The sequence below is a fragment of the Paramisgurnus dabryanus genome, chromosome 18 (assembly GCF_030506205.2).
Source record: "Paramisgurnus dabryanus chromosome 18, PD_genome_1.1, whole genome shotgun sequence".
Lineage (NCBI taxonomy): Eukaryota > Metazoa > Chordata > Actinopteri > Cypriniformes > Cobitidae > Paramisgurnus > Paramisgurnus dabryanus.
Genome location: NC_133354.1, coordinates 9,331,974 through 9,357,988, shown reverse-complemented (window position 1 = coordinate 9,357,988; position 26,015 = coordinate 9,331,974). Strand labels below are relative to the sequence as shown.

The window sequence follows — 26,015 nt, the reverse complement described above, 5'->3', positions numbered from 1 at the left end:
AAATACACAGTTAACACATTGAGCGGCGACATTAACGCCACTACTCAACACTCACATGTATGTACATGTGAACAGAAGTGGACAAAGCCCAGGCTGTGTGATTTACATGAATACCATCACCCAAACAGACAACAGAACACCACAATGCAAAGCATGCGATGATATCAAGACTAAAGTCACAAAACAGCAGACTACACGATGAAAATGAACATTTAAGAAAGTTACGTGGTGATCACGACGGCCGAATACCAAATAGTGTCATGCTATTGCATTAAATGTGTTGCATGCACAAATCAAATGAAGTGCATCTCAGGATGTGGCGCATGTACCTGGTCTCCTGCAGCCATTGGTGGAAAGCATTGGCATGCTGGGCAAACTCCTGTCGGAGTTTATCGTTCTCCTCCTGTCTCCTCTGCTCCTTCTGCAGCTCCAGCTCTCGTTCCTGGAAAGCAAAGATACGGACAATGTTGCCAGAGCTGGATAATATAAACAAACGTTTCTAGAAACTAGAAAGTTCTTAATCTTTTGGACACCATATCTTGATTTTTAAAGATTATGGATGACAATTAATAATTTTATATAAATGCTGGAGACGGCAACTGTTAAGCTGCTAAAAAGCTGCTAAAAGTAAAAAAAAATGAAAGGTAACAGTATACTAAAATGCAGATGTTGATAACATTACATCAACATAAAATTGCCTTCTCTACCTTAATGATCTTCTGAAGGTTCCTCCAGGTCTCCTCTAGCGCCTCCATGGTAAACCAGGTATAGGGGTTGGACGCCACTTGATAACTCTTGATCTGGCGATCGAGTTCTGCCAGCTGGTTGAAGTCGGCCTCGGCAGAGCTGAGAGATGAGCGGAACGCGTCATGGGCGTCTCGCAGCGCCCTGATCTCCTCCAGAGAGTTGCACCTCACGGGGTCGGTCAGATCTTCCTCTGCGTTCTCAAACCAGCTGTTGAAGGCTGAAGCCTTCTTGGCAAAGGTGAGGAACAGATCCTCAACCTGGTACGAGTAAAATGACAACAGGTGTTAAGGAAAGCGAATGTAACTTGATTTTCGAGGAAATTCGAACTTTCTTCATACCTTTCTAAAGTGCTCCTGGGCCTCCAAGAGCTTCTTCTTACGGGCAGCTGAGTTGGACAGCAGTTGGTTCCAACGCTTCATCAGGGTGGCATGGCGAGCCTCAATGGCTTTAGACTGAACATGTTTGGCTGCTAGCAGCTGGTCTTTCAGGGCTGTGATGTTGGTGATGCCCTCCTGCTGGAAGGCCTGAAGACCAGCATCAAAGGTTTCCTATGGAAGGATGGAAGAAAGAAAGAATGTCTAGGCCAGCAGTAAACCTGGAAAGGTTTGTTAAAGGCACACTCCACTTTTTTTGGAAATATGCTCATTTTCCAGCTCCCCTAGAGTTAAACATTTGATTTTTACAGTTTTGGAATCCATTCAGCCGATCTCGAAGTCTGGCGGTACCACTTTTAGCATAGCTTAGCATAATCCATTGAGTCTGATTAGACCATTAGCATCATGCAAAAAATAACCCAAGAGTTTCGATATGTTTCCTATTTAAAACTTGACTCTTCTGTAGTTACATCGTGTACTAAGACAGACGGAAAATTAAAGTTGCAATTTTCTAGGCAGATATGGCATAATAATCAAAAACTTTGCTGCCGTAACATGGCTGCAGCAGGCGCAATGATATTACGCAGCACCTGAAAATAGTCCCCTGCTATTGAAAGTAACCAAGGGGACTATTTTCGGGCAGTGTGTAATATCATTACGCCTGCTACAGCCAAGGTCCTTGATTATTATGCCAGAATGAGAGTATAGTTCCTAGCCATATCGGCTTAAAAAAAAAAGCATCTTTCAATTTTCCGTCGGTCTTAGTACAAAATGTAACTACAGAAGAGTCAAGTTTTAAATAGGATAAAAAAATCGAAACTCTTTGGTTATTTTCTAGTGCGATGCTAATGGTCTAATCAGAATCAATAGATCATGCTAAGCTATGCTAAAAGTGGTACTGCCAGATCCAGAGATCAGCTGAATGGATAAAAAAAAGTAAAAATCAAATTCTCAAAAACTCTAGGGGAGCTGAATGAGCAAATTTTGTTTTTAAAAAGTGTAGTGTCCCTTTAAATATCAAGCATAAATTTATTTTGTTAAAAAAGTGTTTGAAATATTATGCCTGTACAAACTGATATAAAGTGTCAGTAAACTAGGTAGTGTGTGTTATGATCACATATAATGTCATACTTGTTTGGTGAGCAGTGTCTGCACAGAGGAGAGATCACGACCATAGTCATCGGTCTTCAGGCTGTTTTCCTTTTCACCTAATCAAACAAACAGGGTTACAACATCCAAAAGAAGAAAACAGAAAATTTCCTATTGATTTTCATAATATTTCAAAAAAAAATATTTTTTAAATATATAAAAATACCATATTTTAATTGGATAAAAACAGACTCTCTGCTTTTAAACAAAAAATTCATTTGTTCTATTTTATCACCTCTCAAATATGGGAAAGTTTCTTTAAAAATACCAAATTATTGTAAAGGACTGTTGTTAGAGATCAGATTTATATCGATGATCAAAACATACATAGTTTTTACTTGTTTTTGGATTCGTAAATGCTTTAGTGTTTTTAAGTCAGGTAAGAGCGCCACATACTGGATAATAGTGGAAGTATGGATTGCCGTAAAAACTCGTCATTGTCAGGGAAGCGTTTTCTCTTAATTGATGAGATAACTCGTCAATGGCGCTGAAAGAGTTAAAAACAACTCACCAATCCAAGACTCGACCACGTCGGCCTTCCAGTTAAACTGCAGGAAGGCAGAGTTTTCATCTAACTTGGCCTTCCTCTGGGCTGCGGCTCTCTCAAGCTCTGACACCTTCCCACGCAGGGACTTCATTTTGGCCATGATGTTCTCCACGTGGTGGTTCTCCTGCACAAAACCAAAAGTTTAGCTCGAGGGTCCACTTAGAAACATCAGTGCTGAAGTTTAATAGTTGAAAAGTACCTTCTTAATGAGTTCATCTCCATTGGAACACACATCATTGACTCGATCCCTGTGCACAGTAAAATCGGTCTCGAATGCTTCATGCTTCTTCAACAAGCCCTGCAAAAGAAGTGATGTAAATGCTTAGCATGCTTTTCTAAGCCCCTACTTGGATTAGTTTTATATAGGGAGGCACAATAATCACAGCTAATGCATTTTACCTGCACAGCTGCCAGCGTATCACCGTAATCCTCACTTGCAACCAGGTTAAGTTTCTCATTAATCCAGGCTTCCTCTTCTTCCACATTTGCCACAAACTGCTGGTATTCCAGTGACTCTTCCAGTCGCTGACCACTAAAACCAGTAAACAAAACATATTATTCCCATCCTAGGCAACATATGAGATAAGAGAGTAGAAAAAAAACACAAGAAGTTCTTACCGAGCAGCAGCCAAATCCTTCAGCTCCTTCCAGTGCTCCACAAACTGAGCCAACCTCTGCTGGATCTCTTCTTGTCCGATGGTGTTGTCATCAGACAGCTTCTTCCCAGTATCCAACACAGACTACAATGTCCCAAAACAGCATATTCACTTTTTTAGTATTTTATTACTTTTAAAATCACATTTTTAAGTAATTTCTCACAGGTGCCACCTCACCTGAATTGCTGGTTCATGAGCGCCCAACTCAGCCTCCAGCCTCTTATGCTTCTTCCTCAGATTCTGTACTCCTGTCAAATCACGTCCGTAATCCTCCGAGCTCACCAACAGCTTCTTTTCCCTGGAAAATAAATGGTTAATTAAATACAGCGGTTATTGTAGTGCCCGAGACGATTTAAGATGCCTCCTGGCCATTGAGATCTTTCAGACAAAAGCTCACTTTATCCAAGATTCTTCATCATCCAGGTCCCTGAAAAACTGGTGCAGACGATGCGACTCGTTCAGTTTGGCACGGCGTCCAGCAGCCATGCTCTTGATTTTGACAAAGCGACCATTCACGGCGTCACGCTTGTCCTTGACTTGAGTGGTGTCAAAGGCGTTGCTGCCCATCAGGCTGTCAGCCTGGCCATTGAGATCTTTCAGACGGTCCTATCAGAATACAAGAAAACTTGTGAGCAATTTGAACCGGAGCATTTTGTGTTTTTGGAAGCGTGCGGTCTGTTCGCTACCTCATGAGCAGAGATGTCGGCCTCCAAAAGCTGATGCTTCTTAAGTAGATTGTTAACTGAGGCCAGGTCTTTCCCATAATCCTCAGAGGCAAGAAGAGCCTCAACCTAAAAGTGAAAATAAAACAGCGAAATGATTGAAAAATTTATTTAAAACGACTTAAGTCATTTGAGTCGAGACCTAGTTGTTATTTCATTTCGCTCAATACCTCAGACAACCAAAAGTCAAAGTCCTTGATGCCAGTGTTGAAGTTCTGCTGCTTGTTTGCCTCCTTCAGTTTCTGACTCTTCTCGGCAGATTTGTTGACCAGGAACTGCCACTGCTCATCCAGAGCATTAAGACGAGTCTGAAGGTGAAAAACATGCACACGGCAAGCTGAGTACAAAATGCAACTCGCCATCTGCGCATTTCCGAAATACCTCTGAGATCGTTACCTTGACGGCGTCCTCACTTCCAGCACAGGCACCTCTCTGGATGAGAGCATTGCCCGTGTCAATGACCCCGCGGATACGGTCAGCATTAGCGTGTAACTCAGCCTCAAAAGCCTGGTGCTTCTGGTGTTTGCTCTGAAAGTGGCAACAAAGTGAAATATAAAGCGAAAGTGAAGTCATGCATAGGTGCAGCTGTGAGTGCATACTTGAAAAAGCAATAGCTGGTTTTGTATCTGCACCTAACAAAATGTTGGGTTGTTTTTAACTCATGGTTGGGTAAAATATGCAAAAAAACTAAACTTTTCATTTAAAGGGCACATTATGCCAATGTAATAGAAGTCTGAGGTGTGCCTAGAATGTGTCTGAGAATTTTAAGCTCAAAATACCCCACAAATGATGTTATATTTTTACAGTGAACGCTATTGGCTAAAAAAGATCTCATTACTGTAACAATGTAACAATGTGTGAACGAACACATTTAGAAAAGATTTTGGGTAAAAGTAAAACTTGTGTTTATGTAAAAACTGTGTTTATGTAATTCAATGAATTCAGTGATGTGGCCTAACTTCAGGACCTTTTTGTATATGATTTGCCTTGTCGTGTTAATTTAGCCTATTCAGCCTCCCAGGTATGTTCTGTATGCTGTTTTGGTTTGGATTTTGTGAAATCATTTTCTAAATAAACGCAACGTATAGTCCAGTGCGACTTATATATGATTTTTTTTGACTGATGCGACCTAGAGTCCGGAGCGACCTAGACTCCCCTTAGACTCCGTTTGTTTATATATTTTAAACAAAAGGGATAGTTTTCCACAGCTCGCATGAAACTCATAAAACTGAACAAATACGTAAAGATTACTACTTTAGTTTATGTTTAGACTTCAGACAGATGCGAAAGCGCGTGCACGTGAGACAGAGAGAAGCGCAGCTACTTATGACACGCTGGATTTATTTTATAGATGCTAGGAGTCCAAGACGCGCGTATTAAGTCCATGTGCGTGCAAGAAGGAATCCTCTCTCTACAAGCTCTCTCGTGTAAAGTGAAGCCCACAAACCCCCATGCGTGGAAAAGCACGCAATGTGCATGTGAAACTATGATAATAAATAATAATGGCATAGAATTTTTTTTGTCTTCAAAAAAATTTAAAAACCGAGAATCGATTTGAATCATGACATTAGAATCGAAAATGTAATTGAATCAAGGATTTGGAGAATCGTGACACCCCTACTCCGGGGCGACTTGTATGTCCAAACATAATCTGTGCCCCTTAAATTATGTCCATATTTGACCCAACCATGGGGTGCAAAAACCCACATTGGTTGATTATATTTTACCTAACCATGGGTTAAAAACAACTTGATTTTTTTAGAGTGTACCTTTGTAGTAGAACTGGGTAAAAGCGAAAAATATCTATATATTTTGTCAGCATCAAAACTAACCAAACAGAAATTATTGCCAAGTAAATTCAAAATGCATTGCTTGATTCAATATGACACAATACTGTTATTCTCATTCTGCATTGTCTTTTACCAACAAAATAAAGAAGACTAATGCCTATATTGTAAATGTGATACATCGCCCAGCCCTACACTGTAGTGTATATTCATGTGAAATAAACATCTATATGTAATCTTCTCAAATTTATCTCTGAAAAAGCAGTGCGCGCACACACATACAAGCTCAAACACGTGTTGTATGTCTATAATGCTGCTGTCAAACCTTTGTTTTTGTGTGTTCACACCATTTTGTGAAAGTTGTTGTCTCTTTGTAGTCAAGAAAAAGGTTTTTAAACAATAAATATACAAACACGTGACAAAACAAACAGATAATGTGGATGCCCCGGTGGCATCAAAAACAAAGCAAAGTGAGGGTGAATTTACACACCATCAAACATGGACACAAAACACGTGGAACTCAAACACATACAAAGCCTGATGAAGCATTCAATAAATATGATGGACTTGCAGGACATCCAGTAAACAATGAGCTCTGTGGAGAACCTACAGGAGTTGGAGTGTTTTGTTTGAGATCATTCCACACTTTCCTTAAATCCAGAGAGAGACAGTAAGGAAAAAGCCTTCAGAAAGGCTCATCTAAAGCGTTGCTAATAGACTCATATGAAGCCTGGACGTTTGTACTATAAACTGCATACGTTTTCGGGGCATAGCAAGCAACATTTAAATTTCCAAAAAGCAAAGCAGAATTATGTTTGAAGCAACCTTTCCATCTTCTCTCTCTGGTTTGACATGGCTATGTTCAGAAAAGCATACTGTCAGATTTGATATGCACATTTTCTGCATGCGTAGAATACTTACGACCTTTAGTTTTATGGCACTTTTCCATTGCGTGGTACAACTAGACTCTGCACAATGCGGCTTGGCTCGCTTTACTTTGGCTCGGTTTGTTTATCCACTGCAGTTTAATACCGCTGCAAAGTGGGTTGCGCTGCCTCTACTGCAGTGACATCACCACAAATGCGACACAAACAAACGCAAAACACCGGACCAATAAAATAGTGTTCTTGATTCTTGGCACATGGCTGTTTTTCACTGCTATAAAGGGAGTTTGGGAACTCGTACGACAGTGTGCAAATGACGACGTCACTTGGTTTGCTCGATGGGGCACGAGGGTAAGCTAATCTTGCATTTGGCAAATACGATCCTCTGACCAATCAGTGATCTGCAATGTTTACGCATCAAATTTTAGTAACGGTACGCCTCGCTTTGAACCTTAACCAAGGTGGTACTAAAAAAGGTACGAGTGGCACGGTTTGGTTTGAGTCGGGTCAGCTTACTTTTGGGGGCTTTTCCACTGGGTGCAGTACGTAGTACCTGATACTTTTTTTAGTACCACGTCGGTTGGGGTTCCAAGCGACCCGAGCTGATACCAAAACGTGATGCGAAAACACTGTAGATCACTGATTTGTCTGAGAGAATAGTCACTACCAGCGTCATCGCTATAATGTAAAAGACTAGCTTTACCTTCATGCTAGGTTGCGCTGTCTCGAGTAAACCTGTTGTCATCTGTGCTCTGGTATAAGTTCCCAAACTCCCTTTTATTGATGAAAACATCCACAGGTTGAGAATCAGGAACATCATAATAGTTTTTTTCCAGACTTGCAGTTTGTGACGGCACATTCGTGATGCACGCATCCGCATATACGCTTTAATGCTACTTAAATGAGGCTCAGCAGAACGTGTCGACTGACAGCACGGGTGTTTGTATAGAAACTGTCATGTGAGACAGAGGTAGTGATAAACACAAACATCTATTTGTGGTGGTCAATTAAAATTTTGTGGCGGACTGAGAAATAAATGAAAGTATGGGAATGTACAATGACGCTCTCACTTGTATGATGTCACAGCAGTAGGCAGCGCAAATATAATGACACGCCTATAATCCCTCCCATAATGAAGTGTTACTAAACTCGATGGAAAAACAAACCAAGCCAAAGTGAGCTGACCCGACCTGACCCAAACCAAACCGTGGGTTACTATGCAATGGAAAAGTGCCATAGGTACTGTACATAGTGGAAAAAACCAAAAGTGTGCCACACCGAGCCGTATTACGCAGTGTAAAATTGGCAGTAGTGTGACAAATAAACAACTGTTTGATACGAATTAACTGCGATTTTAGTGCAAAAAGTTGTGCATGTTTACGGTTTTATAAATAAGTGGCAGTATACAGTGATCAGATATTCATACTGTGTATATATATATATGTATATATGTATATATATATACAGCACAAATCATTCTAGTCTGAACATAGCCAAATTTGGTCAAATTTGTCTTGTTCTGGTTAGCCACAAAAAAGCTCTGTTTTTTGTGTGGAAGAAATTCAAACCAAGACATCCCAACTTCAATGACACAACAAGAAAATAAAGGCTGTATGCCCAGCACATAAATAAAATGCTGAAGGGATCGTCGACATGATGATACGACTGTACAAACAAAACATTTGAAAGCATGGACACAAAATAGACACACGGAACTCAAATACACATCTACAGACAAAACAACGAAACGACAATGTGGAGCGACCCTATAGGGGTTAGTTAGCTCTGGCACACTACTCCACTTACCAGCAGTTTGGACAGCTAGAAACAGACAATGGGAACACAGACAGAATTTCAGTTACTTTTTCTTAAAAAACACTTAAGGTGGGGATTACACTAGGGAGAAACACTAATAAGAGCAGTTTTATTTAATAAATCACTTTAAATTTAGGTTAGACTTAAAGGCAGGGTGCATGAATTTTGAAAAACACTTGGAAAAGGGAGTCGTGCGGACTACCAAAACACACTTGTAGCCAATCAGCAGTAAGGGGCGTGTCTACTAACCGACATCGTTGCCTGGGTTGCGTATGTGTGGGGCGGGTCTATCAAAAGAAGGTCCAGATTCTATTGGGGTAGGGGCGTGTTTGTTTAGGTGATTTCAAATGTCAACATTGACTTTCAGAGATCATGCACCCCGCCTTTAAGATAATATATTAATAAACAGCCTTAATAGATGTTGACAAATGTGACTATATCTGATATTCATAGAAAACGAGCCAGATGTTTTCAGTGAAATGTTACCTGGATGTTGGTAGGGTCCTTATAAGACTCGTCGGTGGCGGTCTGAAGCTTCTCGCTGATCCACGCCTCGATCTCATCCACGTCTCTGCTGAACTGCTGAAGAGTCTGCGACTCGCCCAGCTTGGAGCGCTTCTCGATCATCTGAGCCTTGAGACGGCGCCACCTGGAGGTCAGGAGGACACAGCCGTTAGCTTATCCCAGAATGCCACAAAACTGGCACTCAGTCTGTATTAAACAAAAAAACACCCACCTGTCCAAGACCTCATTGCGTCGGGTGAAAATATCAGGTTTGGCGTAATGGTCAGCGCTAATGAGCTGGTCAGCGAAAGACTGAAGGGCTGCAATCTTCTCTTCCTGTGGGAGATGCATACAGTGAAGCAAATGTTACCACGAATGTCACATTTAAATGCAACCCTAAATCCTATCATGACATGCATGCTGACCTGCACATTGATGGCTTTGTCAAAGTCCTCGTGTTTCTTGATAAGAGCCTCTACGCTGTCCAATGAGTCACCCTTATCGTCACTAGCCAGAAAAGCCTCACGTGCTGCCATCCAGTTCTCAGCCTGCTCACAGTCGCGGTTGAACAGCTACAAGAGACAAATATTTGTTAATTGATGAACACAATGCATCAGATTTACGCTTTGGGTTGTAAACGTGGGCCTTGCTAACCTGCAGCTCCAAACACTGGTCCAACATCATCCTGCGTTGTACCCAAGCCTTCTCCAGGTCGGCGCGCTCACGGTCGAGGGCATTCAGCTTCTCTTGGATCTCAGGGCTGGCGTAGTGGCCATGGTCCAGCAGCTGCTGTCCAAACTGTTCAAAGGCCTGGAAGGTGCCTGCACGGGCATCAATCTCAGTGCGGTGCTCCTACGTGGAAACAGAAAACAAGTGAGTGATTTCGAAAATAACAACATTGTAAGGATTTGTTTAACTAAGTACTTAAAGAGACACTCCACTTATTTTGAAAATATGCTCATTTTCCAGCTCCCCTAGAGATAAACATTTGATTTCTATTACTGTTTTGGAATCCATTTACCCGATCTTCGGGACTGGCGGTACCACTTTTAGCATAGCTTAGCATAATCCATTGAATCGGATTAGACCATTAGCATCGCGCTGAAAAATAACCAAAGTTTCAATATTTTCCCTATTTAAAACTTGACTCTTCTGTATTTACATCGTGTACTAAGACAGATGGAAAATTTAAAGTTGCGATTTTCTAGGCTGATGGCTAGGAACTATACTCCAATTCTAGCGTAATAATCAAGGACTTTGCTGCCGTAACATGGCTCCAGGAGGCATAATGTTATTACACAGCACTTGAAAGTAGTCCCCTTGGTAACTTTCAATAGCAGGGGACTATTTTTGGGCACTGCGTAATATCATTGAGCCTCCTGCAGCCGTGGTACACAAGCAAAGTCCTTGATTATTACGCTGGATTGAGTGTACAGTTCCTAGCCATATCGGCCTAGAAAATCACAACTTTTAATTTTCCGTCAGTACATGATGTAACTACAGAAGAGTCAAAGTTTTAAATAGGTAAAAAATATTCAAACTCTTTGATTATTTTTGAGCGTGATGCTAATGGTCTAATCAGATTCAATAGTTTATGCTTAGCTATGCTAAAAGTCGTACCGCCAGACCCAGAGATCGGCTGAATGGATTCCAAAACTGTAAAAATCAAATGTTTTACTCTATGGCAGCTGGAAAATTAGCATATTTAAAAAAAAAGTGGGGTGTCCCTTTAAATGTTTCCTCATGGCATTCAGTACCTGGTGTCTCTCTAGCAGGGCTTCAGCTCCCGTGACATCCTTAGCCAGCTCATCTGAAGACACCAGCCCTCTGATACCATTGATCCAGGACATGAGATCCCTGAGAGACAAAACCAAAGACATTTTTTGAGAAAAAGAGTTTGATATTAACATAGCTTTCTTGCAGATCAACTATTGGCACAAAGGATATGAGGTTGATTCTTACAAAATGTACAGCCTGTTGTAATGTACGATGTATTTTAATACCTGAAATCACTGAGGAAGCGCTGGAGATCGTGAGAGTTGCCCAGTTTTTCTTTGCGTTGGTCAGCGCGACCCACCAAGCTGCTCCAGGCGGTGTTTAGCTCGGTGCATTTCTCCTGGATGTCATCCACAGCTTCAGGATGAGACTGAATCAGACGCTCAGCGGTCTCACCCAGAGAGTTTACCTGCCACGGGGAACCACAGCATTTAGATGATGTTGTAAACCACGGATTCAACCAGCAAACTTTTACTCAAACTTTCTTACCTTGTCACCAAGAGCAGCCAGGTCTCTCTCGAAGCCCTCGTGCTTACGCTGCAGAGCCTGCACGCTGGCGAGATCATGGCCGTAGTTATCAGTGTTCAGGGCTTGATTCTTCTCTTCAATCCATTCCTTGGTCTCATCTGCATCTCTGTAAAACACAAAGAGTTGACCTTCCCGCATCTGATTGATGTATGACCCCTTTTGGAGAAGATATCACTGCTTTTTCCATACCTGTGGAACCTCTGCACCTCATGAGCGCTGCCCAACATGTTGCTTCGGTCCTCTGCCAGCTGCTGCAGGGACCTCCAGCGGTTGTTCAGCTCCTACACACAAACACATGACCATGAGCAGCCTTTTCGGGCTAACTTATTGCAATACTTTTGATTCCTTGCGAGTTACACAAAACAGGAACGTGAATTTTAACAGCCAAGCCACTATCAAAAGCTCTACATAAAATGTTTCCCTTGCACCATATTTGCTTTAATATCAGCAGCAAAAGCAACAGTAAGGAGAGTGTCACGAACAAAAGTCACATGTAAGCATGAGATGAGTAATGATGATCAGCAAACATGGAAGATGTGGGTGGATGCATCTGCTACGTACTGAAAAAAAGTGAGCATTAACACAAGATAACATTTTTTAATTAAGTTAAAACAAACTGGCTGGCAAATGGATCTCACGAACTGTGAAAATGAGTACAAGATGCAACTGTAATGGTTTAGTAATGGGACATGACACAGGACACCACAAACCAAGGTACGAACACAAGGCCACCACGAAGAGTTAGTCCTCCAGGTACAGAGGCACGATGCAGGGTTTAGTGGGGTGGGTTGAGGAAATACAGGTTTACCTGAAATCTTACCTTAATAGTATTAAAGTTGGCCGTTGTTTGAACAGCCAAACGAACGGACTATAAAGTTGAAATATAAGCAAGAAAGAGAGAGAAATCAGGGAAAGAACAGAAAAAAACAGCAGTCAAGAAAGAGTAACCATGTAAGTGTCTTTTTGTAACCACAGTCAGAGGAAAACACCACTGTGAATGACTTGCAAATCAATTCAAACCCAAACACTGCATCACAATTAGGTATGCTAGTATAAATCGATGAGCCAAATCTTTTTATATTGGAGGATCGTAACAGATTATGTCCTATTTAAAACATAATGTTGCATTACCTTCCATGGAGATGCGCCTTTGGTGTCTGCTTCATCCTGTGAAGATACAAACATAGTGAGATTAAATGGCATATTATCAACTCTCTATCAGTATATAAAGTAGTGGCCAAAAGTGATGGCTAAATTTAAACAAATATTTGTTTAAAAATTCATTTTGCATTGGTGTGTTTGGTGTATAAACTGTAACTCAGCTTTAAAAAGAAATTAAAGGTGGCTTAAGATGAATTTAAGGTGGTAAAACATTACACACAACACATGTGTAAAGTTTACAAAAACCCAGGACAATGACTACAAAATATTACTTCAAAAGAAGATTAACAAATATTAATAACAGCTAAAACTGTAGTCAATGTATGATTTATTACCTGGGAGCTTTTTGTTTGTCTATGCATTTTTTTGTATATTCGAATAAAACCCAGATTTTCTAATATGCTGTGGTTTGCGTTTTTGCCCTAATCTCTTAATTTTGTTTCTCATAAATTAAATACCTTAATGAGCGGTTTCCCAGACAGAGATTAGACTAGTCCTAGACTAAAATAAATGTAAGAGCTGTCCAAACAGAAAACAACTTGCACTGACATATCTTAAAATACATCAGTCCCCTTTGTTTTGCCTCAAAATGCACACAAGTAATGTTTTTAGTAAAGCATGTTTTTTAAAACTAATAATACTTCCTTATTAAACTAAGGCCTAGTCCTGGTTTAAGATAATCCCTGTCCGGGAAACCGCCCCTATAAGTTAAGTGTTGTGTCCATTTTCTACCATACACGTCATATTTTGATGGTTTTACTCTTTCCCCACAAACGTGGAAACTCTTTCTCCCATTTTTTTTTTTGTTGTTGCCAGTCAGCGCCAGCATTTTTTATGATTTTCACAAAAGTTTAAGGCTTTTTTCAGAAAAATGTCTTATTTAAATATAAACATCCAACATAATAAATGAGAGAACAGACTCCGCTTCAAAAAACAAAACAAAAAAACATCCTATCTTCATTTGTTCTCTTTCCATCACTTCAAAAATACTAAATTTTGAGCAAAAAAGCAAAAAGCTAAGATTATTGCATTTTTTTTAAAGAGTTTTAACAGTTTTTGGATCAGTGGATGCTTCAGTGTTTTATAAGCTAGGTAAGAGTGCCACCTAGTGGATAATAGCGGAAATATGGATTGCCGTAAAAACTCTATATTGGCAGGGAAGCGTTTTCTCTTAATTGACGAAATAACTCTTCAATGGCGGGGAAAGAGTTAATATAACCTTAGGGGCATTAAAGCAAATAATGTAAAAATTTTCCCCAGACATCACTATTGGCCACTACTTTATATCTAAATATACACACACACAAAAAAACACAGTAATGCTCGAGTACAAATATATAAATATCAATAATCATATGTGACCCACAAAACCAGTCAAACCAGCTTGGAAATTAAAATGTATACATTATCTGAAAGCTGAATAAATACAAGCTTTCAATTGATGTATGGTTTGTTAGGATAAGACAATATCTGGCCAAAATAAAACTATTTGAAAATCTGAAATCTGATGTTAAAAAATCTAAACATTGAGAAAAATAACATTTAAAGTTGTCCAAATGAAGTCCTAAGCTTCTAATAATATTACTAATAATGATAAATACATTTTTGATATATTTACGATAGGAGATTTACAAAATATCTTGATTTTGATGATTTTGGCATAAACAAATTGATCATTTTAACGCTTACAATGTATTGTTGGCTATTGCTACATATACTCGTCGCTACTTATGCATGGTTTTGTGGTCCAGGATCACATATTGGTTCAAATTATTATTCCAATTTGTCTCAAACTCTAACCAAGGTACAAAAAAGTTGAAGGAAATGAAACAATAATGACCTTGCCAGGAGCTGAGCCCAGCACCTCTAGTTGCTGGTGGTGGAATGAAGAGATGAAGGGAGGAAAAAGGCAAAAATTAGGAGTGATCACAACATTCACATTACTAAAAAAACTCAGGCATACATCTAAGTATACAATTCAAATGTATACTTATTATAACACACTGTCTATAAGTGGATAAGTGGAATGGTCTGTATTTCCGATGACATCATGATAGATGTAAAATCAAACTGATTGTGAAGGACATGGATGAAACGGTATGTGAAGTGTGATCTGCTTACCTGGGCCTGTACGACCGGAGCTTCCTCTGCCATCAGCCCTTCAGACTCCAGCTCTGATGCCACCTTGTTAATGTCCCTTAGACGAGACTCATTTGCCTTCAGATCCTAATATATGTAATACACCACAAAGGAGGATGTTGAAACAGTGAATATGTAATAGCTAATACTAGTCTTAATTCAATTGTCGTCCTTTTTCCACTGAATTACAAGACAAAGTATTAGAGTACCTTCTGGAAATCATCAAACTTCTTCTGCAGGACCTCCACCTGCTCCAGATCAGAGCCGACCTCTTCGTTCGTAAGAGCCGACTCCTTCTCGTTGATCCACTGCTGCAGCTCATTCGCCTCACGGAAAAGCATAAACTTCTTGCAACTCTTCTCTAGCATGTCCTTTCTCTTCTCTCCCAAATCTATCAGAGTACCATACCTGAAAGAATAAGAAATAAGGAGAAGCAAGTGAGATCCGAGCGTTTAATGTTCGTCTCCATGGAGGGACTGGACAATCTGCCTTTAGAAGAGTCTAACTAGAGAGGAAATCAACTTCATTTTTAGAGATTTAATATAATACAGTACTGTGCAAACGTCTTAGGCACTGGTCTTAAGGATTTTATCTTTCATTTTAGTGTAAAAACAGAAGTTTAGTAAAAGTCGACCTCTTTTTACGGCAGATTTTGATTAATTTGTAGGACTGTGAATATTTGGTTTACTACCTTAAAGGGATAGTTCACCCAAAAATTAAAATTCTCGAATCATTTACTCATTCGCATGGTGTTACAAACCTCTACTAATTTCTTTGTTCTGATGAACACAAAGAAAATATTTTTGAGGAATGTTTGTAACCCAACCAATTAGGGCTGGGCAAAAAAAAAATTGATTTTTCGATGAATCGTGTTTTTTTACGTGGTCGATTCAGAATCGATTCTCAAAGAGCAGAATCGATTTTTTTCCCTGCAAAAAATGAACGTAAGATTAACGCTAATCAAATTACTAGTCTTCTTCACTAGATGTCACCCTCTTTTTTGCCTTGCACGATGTTACCAAGGAGCCTGTCATTCTTTCATTGTGCTTAAAATGGCGGATTTAGGTGCTTCATCAACGTTGATGCCACCTAAACATAAAAAGTAAGAGGTATGGAACCGGAATCGAAAATTGAATAGAGAATCGGAATCGAATCGATTTGATAGCTTGTGAATCGAAATTGAATCGATCTGGAACATCTGAATCGATACCCAGCCCTACAACCAATCATTGACTTTCATATTAGGATAAAAGAATACTATGGAAGTGAATGGAGCACATGATCGGTGCCTATGAGAATGAGCAAATTTGGTGGTCACCAAATACTGATTTAAATTTATTTTATTTTTTACTCATTTTATTAGAACATAAGTGATCAATAATAACTGAAAAGGTTTTTAGTGGGTTTTTTTCTGATCACTTTACTGATTTTTTATTCACAAGTGTCTAAACCGTTTGCATAGTTCTGTATTTTAAGCGCCATGCAATCTGACTCAATAAAGTTGATCTGTGTGCACATATGCTCTCCAACAGGGGGCTGAAAAGATGTATGTGGGTTCACAGCTGGTGTGAAACCTGCATATTTAAACAACCAAAAATACAGAATGAAGCACAAAACATTCAAACACCAGTTCTACACACAAAAAGGAAACGTTCAGAATAACAACATCCACGAGTCACATGACACGTAAGATAGAAGTAATCTTCTATCTCTCAATAAAATAGAAGAAAAGTTTTAAAACCTAGTCAGCTGCCTGTATGAACAACGCTGTAAGGTTGTTTGAAAAAATACACAACCACGCAAGTATTCTAAATGGAAAAGACAATCCCAGAATGCATTGTGTTTTATTGCAAAAAAAAGTCAACAAATATATTTAATTCTGCAATGAAAAGCATTAATCAAAATTAGAAATGCAACCAATATATCGGCCAATAATCGGTATCAGTCGGTAAAAGCAATGTTTCACACTATTGGTCTATAGTTTAAATAACAGCCTAGTCATTGCAGATATATCCTGTTAATCAAAAGAGAACAAGAAAATGCTGAATTTTGTTAATGCAAGTTAATATAACCACCAAATGATCAAAGCGGCAGAATAATCGGTTTGAATAATCAATTATCGGTAGAAAAATGTAATATCTGTGCATCTCTAATTAAACTTGCATTTAGTATGTTACCCATGTCAACAGTCGACAGCAAAGCAGCTCACTAAGTTTTAGGACAGACAATATCAGGAAGATACAGGACACAAAACAGTAATGGAAATGTCGAGTACAACTGTTTTGTGATGAAGGTTTTTTCATCAAAACTTTAAAATCGGTCGGGCCTACTCACAGTTCCTCCACCTGCTTCATGCGCACAGATACGCTGCATGCCTCCTTGGTGGCAGTCCTGCCACAGGGCAAGGCAAGCGGACACATGCAAGCGTTTCAGTTAGGAAAGAAACAAAGAAAGAAAGCAAAGAGGAGTAACGAGGGATCAGAAACATCCTCAAGATTAGTGTTAGTTATTAAAGATGTCTTTTTTGAGGTGACAGCTAAAGGAAGATGAAAAGATCTTGGGAGCTTGGTGTTAAAAGATTACAAAATACTAGGGCTGTCAATCACAACTGTTTAGTTATTATATGATATGCAGATTCATTCTGTATGTATTCTGTGCTTCATAGTAAGTGTGGTACCCAAGGCGTGTTGCCTCTTTACTCAAGGTTTTTACATACCGGTTGAGAGGCATGATTACTGCATTTTAACAGTTCATTAAAATTAACATTTAAATTGTCAGCCCTAGTTCATATTAAACATAAAACGAATGGGAATGCATTACAAAAATGTTTCTTACTGATTGTCAATCTGCTCCTGTCGCAGAGCAATGCTGCCTTGTTCGTCCAGCAGATTCTCGCGAGAGGACGACTGAGTTGGGTCCAACTTTTTCACGTACGCCGCGGGAACAAATCCCTGCCTGTCATTCACTTCCACTTTCCACCAGTCCTAAAGCACCAGACCAGCTAACATTAATCTCTTTGCATTTTAATACAGAGTGGCAGGAATGATAAATAATTGCGTGCGTTCTCACCTTGTTGGTGCTGTTGAGCAGGGTGAGGATGTCACCCTTCTTCATGGTGACCTCTCGTGGACTCTTCTCCTGGTAGTCATACAGAGCAAGAACCAGCTCCTTACCGGTCTCATCGTCAGTGGGGGCCACTTGTTGCTGTTGACGGATCCCACAGTAAGTCAGATATAATTGACGTGAATCCAATCGAAAAAAAAATTTTTTAAAATAACTGATGAAAGCGTGGACTTACTCTGCAGGACTGAGCCTGTTCTTTAAGAGCATGGATGCTGCTTCCATATGCGCTCAGATCAGACATCAATGCTTCGTGCTTCTTCAGCAAGGCCTGTAAGAAAAAACAATAATGTCTATTATATAATTTGTCAAAATTGTTACAAAGAAAATTAACAATTTCCCAGCCATTGACGAGTTATATCGTCAATTAATAGAAAACATTTGCATTAAAAAGCGTGTTCCTGATGAGGTTTTATGTTAATCTGTAATACTGCGATTATCCACTAGATGGCCAATTTATAAAAACAGATTTTTTTTACAAATGTTAAACTCTGTGTATGTTTTGATCATCGTTCTGAATCTGATCTCTAACAAATTCCTTCACAAAAATGCATTTCTATCAGCTTTTTGCTAAAAAAATTATTTTTAAATAAAAAAACATATTTAAGAGTTTATAAGCAGAAAAAAAATATAGATAGGATGAAACGTTTTTTTCCCCGTTTTGTTTGTTTGCTAAAATAAATTATTTTTAAAGAAAAATACCCATATTTAAGAGTTTACAAGAAGAGAAAAATTATAGATAGGATGAAACTTTTTTTTCCCTGTTTTGTTTGTTTGCTAAAAAATTATTTTTAAAGAAAAATACCCATATTTAAAAGTTTATAAGCAGAGAAAAAATATAGATAGGATGAAACGTTTTTTTCCCCGTTTTGTTTGTTTGCTAAAAATTTTTTTTTAAAGAAAAATACCCATATTTAAGAGTTTACAAGAAGAGAAAAATTATAGATAGGATGAAACTTTTTTTTCCCTGTTTTGTTTGTTTGCTAAAAAATTATTTTTAAAGAAAAATACCCATATTTAAAAGTTTATAAGCAGAGAAAAAATATAGATAGGATGAAACGTTTTTTTCCCCGTTTTGTTTGTTTGCTAAAAAAATTATTTTTAAAGAAAAATACCCATATTTAAAAGTTTATAAGAAGAGAAAAATTATAGATAGGATGAAATTTTTTTTCCCCTGTTTTGTTTGTTTGCTAAAAAAATTATTTTTAAAGAAAAATACCCATATTTAAGAGTTTATAAGCAGAGAAAAAATATAGATAAGATGAAACGTTTTTTTCCCCGTTTTGTTTGTTTGCTAAAAAAATTATTTTTAAAGAAAAATACCCATATTTAAAAGTTTATAAGAAGAGAAAAATTATAGATAGGATGACATTTTTTTTCCCCTGTTTTGTTTGTTTGCTAAAAAAATTATTTTTAAAGAAAAATACCCATATTTAAGAGTTTATAAGCCGAGAAAAAATATAGATAGGATGAAACGTTTTTTTTCCCCGTTTTGTTTGTTTGTTTATTTGAAAGCAGAGGGTTTGGGCTTTCATTTGATGTATGTGTATGTTTATGCATTTTTAAAAGAAATTTTTTCTGGAATGCATTTTATGAAACTTTTGTGAAAATTACAAAAAATGCTGGTGGGCAACTTTTTAAAAAAGTCGGCGAATTAGTTAATTAACAACTTAAAATGTGTACGAGATGTTCCATAAACCCACAGATTATTACAAATTTGTTGACAACTGAATAGAAACCCAATTACTTTTCACACTGCTTGTATATATTGCAACAAATGTGATGTTAAAACTAATCTCAATTATTTAAGCCCAAGGTGTAAACAATCCTCCTTTACCTCTGCTGAGTCCTCATCCTTCCCATAATCGGTGCTTCCTACGATGGGCTCTTTCTCTCTCATCCAGGACTCTGCTTCGTTGGCATCAGCGAAGTACTGCTGGGCCTGCAGAGAGTCCTCCAGATCCTGTCTACGCTGGGTTGCTTTTCCCTTCAGTCCATCCCAGCGGTTGTGCAGCTCCTGCAGCTTAGCCTTCACTTCCTCTCCAGCAAAGTGACCTAAATTAAGAAAGCATTTTACTTAAGATAAAATTTCGGTGCAAGGTAACACTTAAAATTGACTGTTTATTGTATTTTTTAAAAATGAGAAAATGTATTCATACCCTCCTCCACCATCGCCTCGCCTTTCTGGGAAACAGCCTTGATCCTGGGCTCATGGCCAGAGATCTCTGCCTGTAGGGCCTGGTGCTTCTTCAGAAGGTTCTGCACTCCAATGAGATCTTTTCCTGAGAAAGAAAATCAATGTATACCAGCTCTTTAATGTCATGCCTTTACAATGTCACCCATTTCAACTAACAACTCTTATGTAACTCAATCATAAGGCTGACCCCTGTTGGTGGAGGAAGCGATGGGTTCCTTCTCTCGGATCCAGGTCTCTTCATCCTCCACATCTCTGAAAAGCTGCTGCAGACGCAGAGAGTCTGACAGCTTCTGTTTACGGGCAGCCATTGGCTCCTTCAGGGCCTCGTAACGCGCCACCAGAGCTTCTTGTTTTTTACGGATGTTTTCTGCGTCAAAATGGCCGGCTTCCTGGAACTGCCTGGCTTGAATGGTGATGCCATCAATACGGTCCTGTCAAGAAAATAAAGATTAAAAAGGGTACTAGGCACACAAACCAAAATATCATACGTTTAATAACATCTTGTTGCACATCTTTCAACTACCAGTTTGTTACCTGATGGGCTGCCACATCTGCTTCCAGGAGAGCGTGTTTCTTCTGAAGGTTCTGGACACTGGTCAGGTCTTTCCCAAAATCATCAGAGGCAAGGTGTCCCTCCACCTCATACAACCACAGCTCGATGTCCTCCACATTACGATTGAACTGCTGCTGCTGGTTGGCTTCACGCAATTTAATCCCTGAGAAAGAAAAGCAATTGATGACACTCGAACATCTTCATGCTCTTTAATGTCTAAATCACAAATTAAAAGTATAAATGTTAACCTTCAGATCTAGTAAGAGTAAATAATTCACCAAAATTATATCAGTTTCTCACCTTTGAGTTCAGTTGCTTCTAGAAGTTTCTTCCACTGAGAGCTGACCTCATCCATTCGAGTGGACACCTCGCCGGAGGCATAGTGTTCCCTATCAACCAGCTCCTGGCCTGACTTCTGAAGCGCGTCAATGCGGCTTTGGTTGGCAGAGAGCTCGGCTTCGAAAGCTTGATGTTTCTGCACTTTCCCTTGCAGGTTAGACGGATCCTAAAAGTAGATTAAGCAGAGGACAGTTAATTAAAATCCAAATATGCAAAACATACGTATACGTTGTGAGTTTTACGACAACGCACCTTATAGGCTTCATCTGTAGCTGTTTTCATCTTTTCATTGATCCAGCTCTTGAGTTCATCAGAGTCCCGGAAGAACTGCTGCAGATGGAAAGAGTCCTCCAGGGCGGTGCGGCGAAACTGGGCACGCTCGTGAAGAGCATTGCGTCTGCTCAGCAGCTGAAAAATAAATGCAGAGCGTTTAAAGCGCAGCACTGACTATGATTTAGCATTTTGCCTGCAATCGTTCAGGGGGAGAAAGTGCTTGCTAGGCTGCAGTGAAGGACATTTCAGGGTGTTAATCTCAACTTACTGCATCTCTGCGGGTAGCCACGTCCTCTTTGGCGTAATGGTTGTTCTGGATCAGTTTGGTTGCAAATTCATCCAGGGCCTGCATATTTCAAAAGGGGAACAGAGAGGAAAAACTTAATATTGCTTAATGTGAAATAGATTTAAAAGGTTTATATGCAAGATGTTTGGTTTCTTACAGTGATCTTCTCCTCCTGGGCACTGAGGGATTTCTCAAAGTCTTCATGTTTCTTTAAAAGAGCTTCAACACTGTCCAGTGAGTCTCCAAGGTCCTCATTCAGTAGAAAAGCCTTAGTACAGATTAACATATGTCATTTCATTGAGTTTAAGTAAACATGAAAGTCTTCTAAATAATGTTTACGATTATGTACCTCTTGCTTGCTCATCCAGTTGTCGACCTGCTCAGTATCCCTGTAAAACAGCTGCAGGTCCATGCACTGTTCATATTGCTGCCTGCGCAGTTCCCACAGCTCCAGAAGAGACACCTTTTCTTCAGTCAGGATGCCCAGCTGCAAACAAACACAAAGCCATTAGCGATCAAAATGATTAATTTCAGAATAAACATTTAAAAATTTTTAACTTTTTATGCATACCTTTTCCTTAACCTCCTCTGATGCATAGTGTCCCGTATTCAGCAGAGCTTGACCGGCCTCATCAGTAGATTTAAAACTGTCCTCATGAGCATCAATCTCACCCTGGGAAATCAAAATTGACATCACGATGCTTAGTGTTTCAATACATTGCATCCCTTGACAGAAGCTAAAATTTGCTTTAAAATACCTTATGCTCCTGGTGGCGATCTAGCAGAGCTTCTGCACCAGCCACATCGTTGGCCAGCTCATCTGCGTTGATCAGAGCCTTCATCTCCGTCACCCAGCTGGTCAGGTCCCGGAAATCCGCAGTGAATCGCTGCAGCCTAGAAATGAGATGACGGTCACATGATCACAACCCAGCGCTATGAAGCAGAGCTAAAGGTAGACTAAATAAGTGAAGCTCACCTATAGGAGTCATTGAGGTGGGCGTGACGCTCAGCAGCCAATGTGCGGATCTGCTCCCAGTTGGTAATGAGTTCATCCCTCTTCATGTGGATCTGAGTGGCGTTTTGAGGGTGTGTTTGCTGCAAACGGTCCGCCTCACCTCCAAGCGTGTTCACCTGAGGAGGAAAGTCATGATGTCCATATGTCTTCCCTATGTTATATAAGCTCAGGTAACAGATGTTAAGATGAGATTATATTAAGTTTGTGGACATGCCGACACTGACCTTGTCCTCCAAGGCAGCCAGGTCTCTCTCCAGTCCCTCATGTTTCCGGAGCAAAGCCTGAACGCTGGCAAGGTCCCGACCAAAATCATCAGATGCCATGAGCTGCTCCTTCTCCTTGATCCAACTGATTGTCTCATCCACGTCCCTGCGTACCACAGCAGTAACCAAAGTCTAGTTTAACTAGCATTATAAAGTCTAGTTTAACAGACCATGCCTTGATTTCTTTCTACTCGATTTTAAATCTAGTTCAGAGTCATTCACCTGTTGAAACGCTGGACTTCAGCAGCTCCGAACAGCTTTCCCTGCCTCTGCTGAGCCAATCCCTTTAGCCTCTGCCAGGCATTGTTCACCTCCTCCTGCTTCTTCAAGATTAGCTCGGCCTCCGGGTGGTTCTCCTGGGTTAGCTTACCCGCTGCCTGGTTCACCTCGTTCACGCGCTCTTCGTGAGCCGCCAAGTCTGTCTGGAACTCCTCAAACTTCTTCTGCAGAACCTCTACATGCTCCAGGTCTTGTCCAAGCTCCTCTGAGGTGACAATAGCTTCCTGTAAATTGCGAAACAGCTTTAGATCATCTCATCTAAAGATGGGGTAACACAACAACATTATCCAACACAAGGTTTCTCACCTTGTCGCTGATCCAGTCCAGGGCATCCTCACACTCACGCAGGTACTGCACCAGCTTCTGGGCCTGCAGGAGACGCACTCCCTTTTCTTTAGTCTTCTGCAGGAGCAGATCCCACAGACGATGAAGTTCCTCTAGACGGGTCTGAGAATACAAATACAAAAGGTAAAGTCTAGAGATGCCATTTTCTGATAAAGAAAGTGTGTGTGTTTCTATAGCTAAAGTAATAGAGCATTGCATTAGCAACGCAAAGGTCATGGGTTCGATCCTAGGGAACACACATGACTGAAGTAAAAGATGCATAGATTGAATGCACTGCAAGTAGCATTTGTCAAATGTATAAATGTAAATGTAAAGCAGAAGAAGAGACCAAGTCGAAGTTCATGTAACTTAAGGTAGATTGAAAAGAAACACTGCAAACAATCATTTCAAAGACCATGCATATCTTTATAAAGAGAAGAACAAATTCACAAAAAAGTATCACAGCACTCTGTACCTACTGGAATAAAATTTCCATAATTGACACTTTTAACTATTGGTCGCTGAGATGTCCGGTAAGGCGTGAAAGACTGATCCATACAGGCAGGTGTTAGTACATTAAAAATCCTATTTAACTTCAGTGTTACAACTGTAACCAATAAGCCAAACTTCAAATGCGCATTAATGTTACATTATGACAGTTCATGAGTATCAACATGTGCTTTTAAAAAGAAAGTCTTACCCGGATGGTTTCAGATGCAAAGTGGCTTTCAGATATCATGAGGTTGCCAGTCTCATCCAGTTTAACGATGGCTCCAGCATTGGCCTGCACCTCTGCCTCAAATGCTTGATGTTTCTGGAGCTTTCCCTGATTATGAACAATACACATACAGTTAAAACACGTAAACCAAATGCATTAACCTGTAAAGTCAATTTATGCATTACATCCGTTTCCCTTACAAAACCTATGTGTTACCTGTAAGTTACTGGGGTCTTTGTAGTTCTCATCAGAAGCAATCTGTAATTTCTCTTGGATCCATTTTTCCAGCTCATCGGCATCACGACGAAAGAACTGAAACCGGTAGGAGTCCTCAAGTTTCTGTCTGCGCACAGCAGACAGCTCTTTGAAGCGTCGGTACCGGTCCAAGACTTGCTGACGGCGCTCCTGGATGTCATCAGCCGACTCCAGAACTTTCACTCCACCGACATCCATTTTCTATAAAGAATAAAGAATTTGTTAATAAATCTTTCAATCTTAATTTGAGCAAGCAACCAACATAATAGCTAAATCCATAAAAAGAGCTTTCTGAAAGACCAAAGAGTACAAATTGTAATATGGAAAAATTGTGGATATGACGGATACTATTTTTTAAATTTATTTATACCAACTCTGAAATAAAGAGGTTAAGGCAACAATCTTACATTTAGAAGGTTCTGTTACTAACACTCAACTGAGGCACCTAAAAAAAAAAAAACACTCCCGAAAAATGGCAGACAGCTGAGCACAGGATGGGACCCTGCGGAAATTCCTCACGTAGCAGAGCTAACAGGCATAAAAAGGTGCTGCCATCAGCCCAGCGCTGACTTTAAACACAACCCCCACCAAACCCAGCAGCATTTGTCTAATGGTTTCAGTGGGGGGGCCTGTGCGATTTCAGCTGTATATGAGGGGTGAAGGGGGGGTGGACATATCCAGTTTGACTCAAGGACAGTGAGAGACGGGTCACACCCTGGTTACAGTGACGTAAAGAATGTCCCCCTTTCCATCGACTGGGTGCTTTATTAGGAGGCATTTTACACATTTTTACTGCAGAGGTGGTGGTGGCCAGAAAATTTGGCTCTATTGACTCCCTATAAGCTGCTGATTATGTAGTTAACTAATGTTTAGACTCATAAGTCATGGTCATGGACCAATGGCACTGACTGAACTTCTCAAGCACAAAATTGCAAACACTTCAAGAGTTTTGAAATCATCATCCGATTGAATTACAGTATTTCGGGGAGACATTTGAACATTGATAGACATCAGCTTTACATTTTCACATCCTCCTTGGTGATCTTTGGAGTCCAGAACTTCTGCTATTATTACGAAGGTCTGGCTACACAAGACTACCAAATGTTAGGACTAATAGCAGGATATTGTTCAAGCCAAGCATGTTTTTAGTAGAGGAAAGCAAAACAAACTTCACTATCATTATAAATCAACGAAACTATTGACACTGCAAACGTGATGGATTTCACCAATGTACATTCAATTGCAAGTTGCGCTACAGACTGGCTCTGAACACTTGTGAATACTTTATTTGCAAATAATGTACATAAGGATCATTTTCATCGATTCACTACAATTTCTCTACAACAGCTCTAACAAAAGACCACCATAGTTGCAAAAACATTGAAACCAAATAACTTTAAATAGTAAAACGCAATCAATTATGTCATCGTTTGGTTCTTCTTACATCCCAGTAAAAATGTATAATGGTTTAAAGAATGTTGCAAAGTAGACTGACTGGATTTCTGGGAATGCAGGGTCAGCTGTAGCTCCATATGAGATTACAAATGCCTAAATGAAACTATGCCTGATGAAATGATCTTGGCAGAGCGGAGGATCCCTGACTA

At 39.7% G+C, this 26,015-nt stretch overlaps 1 protein-coding gene across 8 annotated transcripts in view; it reads right to left on the bottom strand.

Annotated features, from left to right (window-relative positions):
* sptan1 (spectrin alpha, non-erythrocytic 1) overlaps positions 1–24,612 on the bottom strand; it is a 31,591-nt gene extending 6,979 nt beyond the window's left edge. For 2 of the 8 annotated variants that reach the window (XM_065244076.1, XM_065244078.1), the window contains exons 1-48: positions 24,373–24,612; positions 24,139–24,264; positions 23,421–23,561; positions 23,058–23,338; positions 22,797–22,941; positions 22,534–22,688; positions 22,316–22,451; positions 22,129–22,230; positions 21,907–22,044; positions 21,715–21,825; positions 21,540–21,617; positions 21,251–21,406; positions 20,960–21,164; positions 20,641–20,822; positions 20,294–20,537; positions 20,069–20,191; positions 19,747–19,964; positions 18,088–18,180; positions 17,859–17,993; positions 17,625–17,773; positions 17,124–17,180; positions 14,999–15,197; positions 14,772–14,876; positions 14,491–14,523; positions 12,621–12,656; positions 12,310–12,357; positions 11,679–11,770; positions 11,451–11,595; positions 11,189–11,370; positions 10,943–11,042; positions 9,840–10,037; positions 9,611–9,757; positions 9,418–9,521; positions 9,168–9,330; positions 8,673–8,687; positions 4,592–4,723; positions 4,366–4,503; positions 4,160–4,264; positions 3,871–4,079; positions 3,651–3,771; positions 3,436–3,557; positions 3,217–3,349; positions 3,017–3,115; positions 2,782–2,941; positions 2,253–2,329; positions 1,086–1,295; positions 708–1,004; positions 330–442 (exon numbers count right to left, since the gene is read on the bottom strand). In XM_065244076.1, the coding sequence (XP_065100148.1) occupies positions 330–442; positions 708–1,004; positions 1,086–1,295; positions 2,253–2,329; positions 2,782–2,941; positions 3,017–3,115; positions 3,217–3,349; positions 3,436–3,557; positions 3,651–3,771; positions 3,871–4,079; positions 4,160–4,264; positions 4,366–4,503; positions 4,592–4,723; positions 8,673–8,687; positions 9,168–9,330; positions 9,418–9,521; positions 9,611–9,757; positions 9,840–10,037; positions 10,943–11,042; positions 11,189–11,370; positions 11,451–11,595; positions 11,679–11,770; positions 12,310–12,357; positions 12,621–12,656; positions 14,491–14,523; positions 14,772–14,876; positions 14,999–15,197; positions 17,124–17,180; positions 17,625–17,773; positions 17,859–17,993; positions 18,088–18,180; positions 19,747–19,964; positions 20,069–20,191; positions 20,294–20,537; positions 20,641–20,822; positions 20,960–21,164; positions 21,251–21,406; positions 21,540–21,617; positions 21,715–21,825; positions 21,907–22,044; positions 22,129–22,230; positions 22,316–22,451; positions 22,534–22,688; positions 22,797–22,941; positions 23,058–23,338; positions 23,421–23,561; positions 24,139–24,264; positions 24,373–24,609 (6,695 nt within the window). In that variant the 5' untranslated portion in view covers positions 24,610–24,612. The remainder of the gene's footprint in view (positions 1–329; positions 443–707; positions 1,005–1,085; positions 1,296–2,252; positions 2,330–2,781; positions 2,942–3,016; positions 3,116–3,216; positions 3,350–3,435; positions 3,558–3,650; positions 3,772–3,870; positions 4,080–4,159; positions 4,265–4,365; positions 4,504–4,591; positions 4,724–8,672; positions 8,688–9,167; positions 9,331–9,417; positions 9,522–9,610; positions 9,758–9,839; positions 10,038–10,942; positions 11,043–11,188; positions 11,371–11,450; positions 11,596–11,678; positions 11,771–12,309; positions 12,358–12,620; positions 12,657–14,490; positions 14,524–14,771; positions 14,877–14,998; positions 15,198–17,123; positions 17,181–17,624; positions 17,774–17,858; positions 17,994–18,087; positions 18,181–19,746; positions 19,965–20,068; positions 20,192–20,293; positions 20,538–20,640; positions 20,823–20,959; positions 21,165–21,250; positions 21,407–21,539; positions 21,618–21,714; positions 21,826–21,906; positions 22,045–22,128; positions 22,231–22,315; positions 22,452–22,533; positions 22,689–22,796; positions 22,942–23,057; positions 23,339–23,420; positions 23,562–24,138; positions 24,265–24,372) is intronic. The other 6 variants (XM_065244077.1, XM_073812533.1, XM_065244079.1 and 3 more) reach the window with 3 other exon arrangements.
* Between the last annotated feature and the right edge of the window lie 1,403 nt (positions 24,613–26,015).